The sequence below is a fragment of the Centruroides vittatus genome, unplaced genomic scaffold (assembly GCF_030686945.1).
Source record: "Centruroides vittatus isolate TY-2023 unplaced genomic scaffold, ASM3068694v2 contig_461, whole genome shotgun sequence".
NCBI classification, from domain to species: domain Eukaryota; kingdom Metazoa; phylum Arthropoda; class Arachnida; order Scorpiones; family Buthidae; genus Centruroides; species Centruroides vittatus.
The window spans coordinates 213,763-227,129 of NW_027122257.1; the positions used below are offsets into that span (position 1 = coordinate 213,763).

General features: G+C 27.8%; 1 protein-coding gene across 4 annotated transcripts in view; it reads right to left on the reverse strand.

Annotated features, from left to right (window-relative positions):
* LOC136977573 (anoctamin-4) overlaps positions 1-13,367 on the reverse strand; it is a 52,266-nt gene that overhangs the window by 2,341 nt on the left and 36,558 nt on the right. For all 4 annotated transcript variants that reach the window (XM_067273068.1, XM_067273070.1, XM_067273069.1 and 1 more), the window contains 14 exons: positions 12,600-12,734; positions 12,427-12,532; positions 12,291-12,351; positions 12,119-12,201; positions 11,980-12,042; positions 11,672-11,746; positions 11,443-11,607; positions 9,210-9,246; positions 8,179-8,290; positions 8,048-8,102; positions 5,351-5,448; positions 3,945-4,084; positions 2,189-2,341; positions 2,066-2,118 (listed from right to left, as the gene is read on the reverse strand). In XM_067273068.1, the coding sequence (XP_067129169.1) occupies positions 2,066-2,118; positions 2,189-2,341; positions 3,945-4,084; positions 5,351-5,448; positions 8,048-8,102; positions 8,179-8,290; positions 9,210-9,246; positions 11,443-11,607; positions 11,672-11,746; positions 11,980-12,042; positions 12,119-12,201; positions 12,291-12,351; positions 12,427-12,532; positions 12,600-12,734 (1,336 nt within the window). The remainder of the gene's footprint in view (positions 1-2,065; positions 2,119-2,188; positions 2,342-3,944; positions 4,085-5,350; positions 5,449-8,047; positions 8,103-8,178; positions 8,291-9,209; positions 9,247-11,442; positions 11,608-11,671; positions 11,747-11,979; positions 12,043-12,118; positions 12,202-12,290; positions 12,352-12,426; positions 12,533-12,599; positions 12,735-13,367) is intronic.

Genomic DNA, 13,367 nt, shown 5'->3' on the forward strand with positions numbered 1-13,367 from the left:
TACAAATTTTCTTATTTATATCTAACACAATACATTAATTGATAATAAAAAGATTAATAATCATATATCAATCTTATAATATATTATTATTAATATTGTAAAAACAAAGAATAACTTTGAATTAGATATAATATAAAAAATAATTTCACCTCCAATTATAGAAAATTTTCCATGAAACAACTAATATGTACTGTTTTATATAAAACATAAACCAGTATAATTATTGTTAAATATTAATGAAGTATGAATATTAGATGGCAGGACGACCAAAGCAGTCAAGCTCTGGGGACCCAGAATCAAATCTGAGTAACTCCCATTCTCAGGAGTGACTTGTTCCAGGTATGTTGGGTCCTATCCCTCACAACCCGCCACTACATTTTTGATCCTGCCAAACCCATGATGGTTATAGAAAAAAACGTTCTTTAGTGCCCACAAGGCAAAAAACATTATAAAAAAGTATTCAAAATATGTTTATAGAATAACAATTTTAAAGAAAATAAATGTATATAGCTAATAAGTTTATACAAATAATTTATATTATCATCAAAAATCTATATCTTCATAATAAACAAATAGAATTAGTGTTTTTTTCAATAAACTCCTTTACAAAATTTCTAGCTTAGAGATAAATCTATGAAGTTAATAGAGACACTTGGATGGATGAGGCAGTAAGGGCACCAGCTGTTCACCAGACCCGGCACAGAATCCAGTTGGCAAATAATCGCAGAAATTTTTCACAAACATCAGGTGCTGATGTTTCTGAAAAATTCCTGGTATGCAGGTGTTGTGGGCATGAATCCACAACTTCTGCTTACTGTGCAGAATGTGGCATAACTTGCAACACACCTGCACAATAAGCAGGAGTTGTAGGTTTAACTTCCACTCTGGGCTGATCTTTTCTTCCAAAATATTCTAAATTTAAATTGAAAATTAATTTATTTTTAATTACTAAATTTACCAAGAGATGGCAGCCCAATGAGTTGATTTCGCAAGTCGACATATAGATGGACCACCCCAAAAAAATTCCAAGGCATTTTTCAATTTGTCCCAATTCATTACCCAAAGCAATAGGCTCCTACCTTAACCACTTGGTCATCCAAGCCATGTGTATTTTGTCTGTTCTGGGATGATACACTTTCAATTTCTACTTTATATTCTATCAATCTGACAAAAATGAAAATAAAATTTTGCTAAATCTAAAAAAAGATGATTATAGATTATTAATCTATTGTCATTTCCAAGATCGTTCATAGAAAATTTCTCTATAGATTGTTGTTGATGCTTTCCTCAACAAATTTATAAAATCAAGTCACCTACCACATTAAAAGTTCAAAAAATAAGCTGATATATCAGTTTAGATCATACTTAAGATGTCATATTTCTTAAAATTCCAGTAAAAATTGTAATATTTAGTTTATGACTGCACTGACCAAATTGTGGCTCACATTTGGCTCTTCTAGCCCATTAATGCAGCTTCCACATACACACTTTCTTTTTGCAAACTTGATACACACAAAAATATTATTTGTGTAAGTAGTAAGTTTTCAGACTATTATGTAATCTCTCATATATATACAGATCGTAAGTGTATATCGCACTACATAACCTTGAACAAGCAACAGAAAGCTACAAAGTACGTTCATAAAGTCAACAGAATTAAATGTTATTTACCTAGTCAATCATAAAGTACCAGTGATATTTACTATAACTAAATATTAGTGTTTTAACTATATATAATATAGAGGATGCAGCTGTTACATATATCTGATAGGCAATATAAAGCTCCTATAGTGACAAGTTTGACCACCCCTGGTATTTAAATTACATATCCATTAAAGCAAGATACAGCAACCAAAACAGAAAATGTAACTTTAGTTTCTAGTGTAAAAAGATATGTTATAACTTCTTTGTCAAATAATTACTTATAACGATAAGATAAATGTAAAATGATTAAAATATCTCATCTGATACATGTTATCGATAATTAGACAATAAATGTGATCTGTAATGTTAATTAATAATTTCAACATTATAGATTACATTACGAAATGTGTTATTAACTTACATTGCTAATCACAGCTAACGCAGATATAGATTTAAGAATTGCTTGCCATGCTCCTAAAATAAAAAGTTCGTATAATTATAAATAATCTCAAAATAAACTATTACTAATTTAAACGAGTCTTACCTATATTTGGTACTTGAGCAATTACCGGCCTACGTAATTGAGTCACATATTTATATGCATCTAATCTAATTTCAACAATATTATTTAATAAGGCAAATAATGGGGCTAGAGGAAAGGCTGCAACAAATAGAGTCACAAAACCAAATTGAATCACTGGAAATAAATGTATTTTAAAAATTAAAAAAGATAAAAACCATTTTAATATTTAAAAATAGAATAAAATAGTTTCGTAAATCTAAATCTGCCAAAATCAATTAGAAATTTTATTTTTAAAATATTTTGAACTGATTATTTCCAATCAGAAGTTTCTTACAGATTTTATATTAGTAAGAGATTATTCCACTTCCATATATATAATATATATTGATTATGCCATCACACATTCTTTTAAATTTTTACAAAAGCATTGTAATTATATAGCCATTGCTTCTATCAAAAGATGCTAACTTCTCAAGAAATAGTGCACATTAAGTGAAGTCATACTTTTTTGCACTGTGATGATATTCTAACTTAGGATTCTTTATATGGTTTAAAATATTAATAAATATGTATATAATTTGAAAAGCTATATATTATTACTCCAGATTCTGTACAGCAGTCTTGTAGAAATAAACAGAAGTAGATGACAGCATACAGCATATCTCTAAATTAGGTAACTTCTGTTTTAGTTTAACTTCAGATAGATTTTCATTCAGAAGTTTCCTATAGAGCATATTTCGAGAAGTTGCCATTTACTTAAGGATTACAAAATAAGTGATATTTTGCAGTGCTTGACACAGTTTGAAAATTAACTAATAAAATTTAAACTTTAGTCAACTGTATTGAAAATATTAGAATCTTATCATAATGAGCTGACAGTTACATGAAAATTAAATCATAATCTTTCAATTTGAATTCACTAATCCTAATAAATTGTGAGAAATTAAAAAAACTGTGAAAATAATATGCAAATAAAGAATTCTTAAATTAAAAAAAATAATAATAATTTCAAATTATCAAAATTCATAACAGTCTTTTTTAATTTCAAAATCAATTTTAATTATATAACTGAAAAAATTGTGTAATGTGGAAAATAAATTATTCAATATTAAAAATGTTCTACAGCCATGGTGGCCAAATTGTGGCTCTCCTAAAACCTTAATGCAGTTCCCATATATTTAATTATTACCGTATTTTACGGACTATACGATACACCTTTTTCTTCGAAAAATTGCCTCCAAAATTCAGGTGCGTCTCATAGTCCATAGCATCTTATAGGTATTTTTTTTTAAAATTGCTCAAAAATTAAGGTGAGTCTTATAGTTCGTAGCGTCTTATAGTCTGTAAAATACGGTATATAAAATACAGTTTCAATAGAGAATGCAGCTCTTGTATTTGTGATAGGCAATATATGGCTCCTGTGGTAACAAGGTTTGGCTAGCTCTGTTCTATTGTTTAAATTTATTAATCACAACATAAAAACTAATCTATATTAACAATAGCACAAACAAGTAGCATTTCATGTTTATTCAACTTAATATATATTCTATTTAAAAATTAATATGACATTTAATGATGAAATAAATACAGTTCACAAATAATTTAATTGGAAATTTGACTTTGTTTTATAGTAAATAAAATATTTAACAGTGAAAAATATTGAAAATGATGTTTTTTGACTATATCACTTGTCACGCTATTTTTATTTACTATTTAATTTAATTTTCATTTAATTTGTTTGAATAAAAATTAAATAAATTTCAGAAATCTTGCTTACCCATTTCCAAATATTCATCAAAGAGAGCCATTCTATCACATTCCAGAAGATTATAATCTTGTTCCCAACGTGTCGTAGCTTCGCGAGTTGATAGTCCCTCTCGACCCCTCCACCACTGCCTCCACCAATTCATTATTTTTCTAAAGTATATAATTATTAGACATTTAACTATTTTTAAGTATTTGAAATTTATATTACAGGTAGCCCTTGATTAACATAGTTAATTAATCCCTTGATCCTACCAAATATATCAAAATTGTGTTAATCAAAATATGGTATCTATGTTGAGCAAAGTTACACAAATTAAAACTTCTGCTACATATATAAAGAGATTGCCACAATTAATTTCACATGTTAATCAAATCCCACATTAAGCAAAACTGTATTAAGCAAAGGATACCTGTATATTACAATCATAATTTGCTTTATTATTTATATATGACAATGCAATGATCAATTACAATATTCTACACTTAATCATTTTTTGACTTGATAACAATTGTAAGTTATCATCATTTGAAGTGGCAACTATTCTGAAATCTCATTAGTTATTGACAGATAATAAACTGTCCATTTTCTTAGTCTTATTGATAATTTGTTACTTTCCTCTAATGTAATGCCAATGATAGAATGTCTACCTTAATAATTACTTTAAATCTGCATCAAAATTTCTTGTTAACACTATTGATATAAAACTATTTTCTAAACAATCTTTGATAAATTATAGATGCATTGCAAAAGCCAGGAAATATAATCTATCACACAGATTCAAGTTCATTCAAACATACAGGGTGTCTGAAAAGTTACTGTGCAGTGGAAAAAGTTTAAGTAAAGATGGACTCTTCAGCAATCGTTCCTGGAACTTGAAAACTTTCTCTTCTAAGGTTGCAGCTTACCAGTTCGGGGAGTGTCTGAAACACTGCCCATATTGCAAAATTTGGCTATTAAATTTCACATGGCATTATAATGGGGCACCCATGCATCCAAAAATTTCTGGACAAAGCTTTGTTGCATGGTATCCATGAATTTTCTATTGTTACAAAACACACTCCACCAGGAATATTTTCTGCTCAATTGTCAACACTATTATCACTCAGACAATACAGACTTGCACTCATTCTCAGTCAATTGTGCCTGGGTGAATGTAGGTAAGCATTCCAGAACATCTGTGAACAAGGAATAATGCCATCTACTGCAAAGTGGAAACATAGGACAGACAATTTACACAACTCATATGCAATTCAATATGTATAATTTTAATGTCATTAAAAATTTCTCACTGAATAGTAACTTCTCAGACACCCTGTACAACATTGTGCATATAGGCAATATAAAGTATTAAAATTTATTTGTTAATTCTTTAGAAGTGATTTATTCAATTAAGAACAATAAAAAATAAAACTTACGTGTAAAAGAGTTCTGTAATATTATTTAAAATTTGTTTTCCAACCATAACAACAGCAAGTTGAATACATACTTCAAATAAACATCCTCCAAGCTCACACTTCAAGAAATAATTAAATTATTAGAATATGCTATTTTTTTACATTATAAAAAAAAATTATTATTTTTGAATAATTTCAAATATTAGTAATAAAAATATTTTAACTGTTTAATAAACTCAAAAGTTTATAAAAATCTTGAATTAGAACCTTGTTTGAATTAATTTTTAATTTATTCTCAACAAACAAGAAACATCTAAAGTATTACCCTTAGGGTATACATTATATATTTTAAGATTGGTCCCACTCCATTGGAAATATGTCAAATTCTCCAAAAAAACTAAGCTTTCAGAACACATTTATCTATCGTCCAATGAGATTCTTGTTATATATTTGTGAAAAATTGAGTCCAAATGTTATTTTCTGGGGTTGTTATATTTGTTTGATTTTTACTTATTTTGGGGAGTTTGTTTTGTTAAAAGGGCAAAAAACCTACATCCTTCATTCAAAACTAATCTCTATTAAAAGCTGAAACTGATAGCTTTACCCTGCAGCTGTTGCTTACATCATCAGGTTCCAGTCTAAAATGGCATCTATAATTTGGTGAATTAAAGATGGTCATTAAATCATATGTCAACAGGGTAATTTAATTAAAACAACAATAATATTCTGTCAAATATGGTATGACAAAATTGTTAGCAAGAGAAAATTGTAAAACAATTGTTAGCAAATGAGCATGCAGTAATGTTAAGAAATGTGACGTCACATTTGATAATTAAAACACTTTAAGAGAAGAACTGAGATGCAATTTTTAGTGTAGTTCAAATCGAAAGTGCTTCAATTGTGATGAATAAGTAGTTATTTAAAAAAAAGTTGTTATTGTAAGTTTGATATTATAGAATTATATATCAGAGACAGAGATTTAGACTTAAGTTAGAAAGTTAAAAGGCATTTCATGTTGGGTAAAATCTGTTAAACCTTTTTTGCAGTTCTGATGGATTCAATTGTTAGAGATAGATCGAATCATTTTGTTCAATGGTAGTCATTCAAAACAGACTACTTTGTGTACTAGTTAAGTTATTATTTTTGGCTTTATGTTGTTCAGAATAATTATTATTTGTTCAAAACTAAGTAATTTTTACCCTACAATTATCGTTGTAATTACCTAACATACTAGTGTACTAGTGTTAATTAAACTTTAATAATGGAAACTTGCTAATTACAGCTTAAACTACTGGTGTTTTGTGAATGTTAAGCATTGCTGTTAACAAGCATGATTTTAATTGGTTTTATCTGCTATGGACTTTAGTTATCTAATAAATTACAAAAGTTTGGGATTACTGGCCTTATATATTGATTATGTAATACATAAATTTATTTTTATACGTGCCATCAACTGACCAACTCCACATTAATAGTTCAAAAATTGATAGTGTTCAGAATGAAGCTTTTGAGTTCATTGTTATGTTTGTTTGTTTGTTTCATTTCTTGAACACATGTTACAAATACAACATAAAAATTTTAACAAACTCCACATAAAAATTTATTTTAGCTATTTAAATCTTGGTTTCTTTCATTTAATAAACATGGTTTAAACAGTGACTTTATTTACAGAGATGTTTATTGCTTATTTTTGATATAAGTATCAACAGACTTGCTGATTCTTATTTCAAAAATCATCTATATAGGGAAGTAAGAATTTCTCTATGTATAATTTAAAAGTAGAAACAAGAAGCATGAGTTCTGGAAACAAATTCTTAAAAAAAGTCTGAAGTGATATATAGAAAAATCAGGAATATAGTTATAATAATTTTTTAATCAATACCTTTTAAGAATTATTACTTGTGAAAATTAAGAATTATATGTATTTTTATACATGTATAAATTTACATAAAAATTATATTAGTTTCTACACACTTTATAAAAGTATATGTGATTATATTTATAAAATTAATTTTAGTAATTAGTATTTTAGTAAAACCTTATTCATAAGTATTCATAACATATATACAGGGTATTCCCTCCTCGAACATCCCTAGTTTTAAACCATTCTGTAAAATTATTTCTTCAGATACGTGAAGTGAAATAAAATGTGTTTGTAAATGTTGGTCAATACTACAAGGGCTGAAAGGGCTGCTGCTTCTACATGGTGGCAGTCTGGATCTTCACTGCCACACATCAAGATTACCGTAGCGCCCCCATTTCTTGGTCTACCCATTCATTCAACATTATATCATCTCTTGGAACTTTTTCTTTGTGGACATGTCAAGAATCGTGCATATGCCACAAAAGTGCCAAACATGAGAGTCCCATGTACAAGAATTATGAATACCATTTAAAGTTATATGTGCCACTAACTGACCAACTCCACATTAATAGTTCAAAACTTGAGTGTACATTTTTATATAAGCAAAGGACTTATATAAAAGATACACTTCGCTTATTATTGTCTACAGTACTATATTCATGTTTCTTTTTCCAACTAGGAATATGTTCAAGGGGAACACCATGTATATTTATTAAATGGACATATTTTTAAATACAATTTATCAGCTCCATATTGTAAGTGAATGTACATTTTTATTAATTGACATTTTTTAAAAATTAATAAAATGTACAACAGGTTTAAATAACAAAATACATAGTAAAAGTTTCACTAACCTGATCCTGTCTATATCCAAACAAAGTAATCGTATCTCCTGGATGTCCAAAAAATCTGCAAACAGATCGCATTGTCAAAGTTATATAAGATAAACTAATATAACAAAATGATAAAGTGTAATATTTCTTACCTTCCTTTAAAAAATGCAATGTATATGAGGGATGAATACATGTTTATGAATTCAAATAAAAACATTTTAAATGTAAAACTGTCTTCATATTCTCTTTGTGTTCTTGGTTTTTCTAAAAAAAATTATAAATTTCTTCAAAACTTATTTATTTTGACTTAAGTTTCAATGCTTTTTTTACATTAAACAAACTTACATTATTTAATACTTTTGAACTTATCTCCATTTATAAAAGTACAAACTTTCTAAACATAAGCTATTTCTAAATTTTCTTTAACAGAGATTCAAGGTTATAAGTAACAATTTGTTCATTGTTAAGAGAATATATTTGAAGGATTTCTCAGATAGTAATTGGAATAAAACAGAAAATGAGTTAAAAGTTTGGTGCATTTAAGTAGTAATTTTTATCACTACAGAATGATCATTTTACTGATACACGATTTGATGAATTTACATAAGATAGTTTAATGGGAAAGTTTATCAGTTATTGTACACTAGATAAAATTATAAAATGTTTAATTATGATTTACTATACATGTTTGTTCATTTTATAAAGTTTGGTGCTATTAGAAAAATCTAATGTTTAGAATAAACATTTATATAGACAGTTTTCAAAAGAAAGTGGAGAACACAGACTGGAAGTAGTTAAAATGTCCGAAGAATAACCTTTTCTTCTTTCCAGCAACAATTTTTAATTTAACAAACATTTTCAGCTTGATTTATGGGCAAATATCAGGTCTGAAGCCAACCATAACATACACTGTGTTCTACTTTGGCTCCAAAATCAGTTTAGATTTGAATCTGATGTTGGCCTATAAATTGGGCCAAAAACATTTGTTGAATTAAAAATTGTTGCTGGAAAAAAAAGGTTATTCTTTTTACATTACAGATAGATTCATTATCTAATTATTTTCAAACTTTATGTTTGTTTAACTGTAAAAACTAAAAGCAACTTATTTAATTTTATAATAAAAATCTATATTACAGTTATAAAAATAACTATCATTTGAATCATTCTATTAAAACATACATACCAATATTTGTTAGTTTTGTAGCAATGATTCTATATACCTATAAAAATAATACAAGAGTTTGAGCACAATTTGAAAATAAAAACAAGCTAAAGAAATAAATAACAATTGTTGGTAAGAATTCAATTATTGATAAAATTTAAAAATTATTTTGTTTTTTTAAAGTCAACTGTGGATTTCAACAGCATAATTTTTGTTGCATTTATTCTAAATTAATGACAATATTATTCAGATTTACTTGCATGCCATGAAATTTATTTTACAAAAAAAAAATGTGGAAAGCTGGCACATTTGGCTTCTGTCAGTGTTTTAATGCAAATCACATATATCTTATTTACATAACTTTGCTTTAATTCAATTTTAGAATTTATTTATTTATTGCATATACAAAAGGAAATGTCACAAGACAATTGATATCCTTCCCTGAAAATAATGCCTGTAACAAAAGATTAAAATACAAATAACACAGAATAAAAATCGGTATACATGATAAAAATATACATATATGAAAACAAAAGATAATATTATATATTATAAATATTATAAAGTAACCATTTACAAACATGTTTAATATGTAGAAAATCTTCATGTAGAGATTGTTCCATGCAACCCATATTCTAAACAGACTGATAGAAAAATGATCTGAAAGAAATGGAAAGCCTAAAAGATAGGATAAAAAACAAGTTTGGTTACGAGTAACTCGTGGCAGGACACTTAGGCACAGCCAATCAGAATAATGGAACCATGGAAGTATCTGTATAAAAGTAAACGGTCAAAGTATTTAATATGTTCTGTAAAACTGGAAATTCCCAATCTGACCCAGCAACATTAGCATTAGGGGTAAAAGGAAGGTTAGTGTGTTTATTTAGAATAAGAAATATTTTATCTAATTCTTTTAATACTTTTTGTAAATGAGATAAGGAAGCCATAGCCCATTTTGGCAGACAATAATCAAGTAGAGACTGAATATTGGCAAAATAAATGAATCATAAGAAAGTTTTTGAGGAAATAGTTTTGGAAAATGCCAAAGAATTCCACAATGAATAGCTAGAGATTTGATAATCTTATCAACATGTCCTTTGAAAGTAAGTTTAGGATCAAAAATGATCCAAAGGTCATTATAACAATTGACATATTTTATAGGATTATTGTAAATATAAAATGTAGCAACTAAGAATTATGAATGAGTGAAATAAAAATGGAATATTAGAAAATTATAGTTTAAATTTAAAATAAAGCAAAATTATATTTGAATATTATTAATTAATATTTTTAGGAAGAGAGAGAAAGATCTCATCTTTCTAGAGAATGATTATTCATCTAATTCTGATCATATTAGTGAATTTATCTAACATTGAGAACTTTTATTTGACTCTCTGCCTTACTACAAGTGCCTTTTACCTGGCCTATCATGAGTGTGGCCAGGACTATTGCAGGTCTGGCCATATTGATGGACAGCCAGATGGTGGAAAAAGGGACTCAATATATCTGGGATCAGCCATCCCCTGAAAATTCCTGGGAGTTGTTTATCTAGATTTGATCCTGGGTCCTCCAGATTGGTATGCTGATGCCTTAACAAACTTGGCCATCTAGGCGGCAACATTGAGAACTACTAGGAATAAATTATCTACCATCTTTTCAGCATATAAGACACACAGAAATATAAGATTCATCTCCAGTTCAGCACAAAATGTTTAGGGAGAAGTATTTAATATATTTAAACCATCTTGCACTTTTGGCACTTAACAACAAATTTTTTTTACTGTATTCTGATTAAAAAATAAAGTAAAATTAGAATGTCCATTCTTGTTTATCAGGGAAAAACAGGAATTTAAAAGAAGCTATTTACCATCAAAAATTCTACACAAATACATCCAAAAGCAACTTAGCTATAACAAAAAACAAATAATAATTACTTGTTGTTTAATTAAACAATAACATTTTTATTCAAGAGTTAGGCTATGTAGAAGTTACCTGTAACCTATTGAAGGCCATTTGAGAAATTTGTTAGCCTATGGGAGATTGTAACTTCACAGATAAGATGCAGGAGTTTTTTTCAATGAAAGTCACATTTTATATGCCATAAAATAAAGTAAATAAAATTTTATTGGCAAGTTTTAAGTTTTCTTTAATAAAAGTTAACTCTGACACTATTTATGCAATATAAATTTCAATAATTAAGAATTTGATGACACAAAACTGTTAGTTATATTTAAATTGTAATTATAATAATTACCTTATCCATTATTATAATAACCAACAAGTTAAGTAAAGCGGCAGATGTAGAAGTTGTCAGTTTTGCATAATATCGCCACATCAAATGGTTGCTGGCATGTAATGCAGCAAGAATTGCTATGCGGTACACAATAACTCCAAACATCGCTCCAAGTACCATTATCAACTGCAAGTATATTTATGTTTGTTAAAGCATAAATCCTATTTAGAAATATAAATCGTTTTCTTACCATAAAAAGTACAGCAGAATGTGCTCCTGCAAGTCTACCGACTTTATTCCAGAAGGGCAGAAATGGTTCCAATGTCTAAAATAAACATAAAATATCAAAGTTTATTTATATTAATCACTAATGAATATTTAAATAAATGCTTGTATGATGAATTAAAAATATGAGCAATTTTAAGATCTGTCATAATTTTTATTAAATTAAAATTTATACTTTCAAATTTCAATGTGTAAATATAAATTTTAGGAAGTGAAGTAACAAGTTGAAATTAATCATTTCATCATCTTAATAAAATCAGAAGGTAGTCTTACCATGGTTACTGGATTTAAACGATATGTTAGAACTGTACTTTCATATTCAGGACGTATAATTTCCTAAATAAACTGGATAATTAACATCTATATTCATTAAAATTAATATATTTATTTTATTACAATGATATTTATTTGCCTGTTCATGATCAAAATCTGCCAAGTCCCATTCCCATGCAATCGTGGCTTGTTTTCGTTTCCATAACTCCATAAACATTGTTGCTTTACATAAATATAATAAATATCAATATTTCATTTTACACTTCACAAAATTTATAAAGCTTATTGTAGCTTTTAATAATTAAACTCACCCCATAGTGACATAAAAACAGCAAATCCAACTGTGGCTGGATTATCAAATAAATGTACAACCTTAAAATGAAAACAAAAATTAGTTTCACAAATCAACAATAAGTAAAATAAGCTACAACCCATCATATAACTTACTCTACTAAATAAACAACCATCTTTCAACTGCCAGTAATCACACCGTTTATCACACAATGGGCACATGACATGACTACCGGAACCATTCTCGTTGCAGATCTCTTGACTAAATTAAGCAAATGTGATTAAATGTGTTTAAATCATTTACTGTGATCCCTGTAAAAAATTTTTACCTCGGTATATTTGTTTCCATTGTCGATACACCATAAAACATTGTTAAAACACCCAAACCAGCTGGGGGTATTAACATTGTTGTATAAAAACCAAGCCATGCAAAGTACAAGCCTGTTTTCTCACCAAAGTATCTCCTACAATTTAAAAACAAATAAAATATTAATATAATACAGAAAATTTATTTGCTATAAATAACTATAGAAGTGCTTATTCTCAACCAACCATTATTATATATTAAAACTATCAATAGTTACAAAACACAAATTCTTAATATATAACACATTAGAACGACACATCATCACACTAACCCAATAAATATTAATACACAACCAACCATCAACCTTAATAATCAGGCAGATTACAAGCAACAAATATTAAATTTGGAAATTATATGATAAGGCATTAGGCACCAACTATTGATGATAGTAGTAACTATGATTCTTAGATAGGAGTTGCTTGAAAGTCTGGGTGGCATAATTGGTCAGCACACCACATGGTAAGCAGAGGTTGCAGGTTCAACAGCCTGCTCTGGGCTGATTCTTTTCTTCCAGATTATACTAAATTCTAAATTTAAAATCATAGTTACTACTTTCATCAATAGTTAGCACCTAATGTCTTATCATATAATTTCCAAATTTAATATTCGTTGCTTGTAATCTGCCCAATTATTACAGTTGATGGTTGGTTGTGTATTAGATATTAAAAATACATATATAATACATTAGATATATAAATTTGTTTGTCTTGGGGCAAACAAAACAATCATT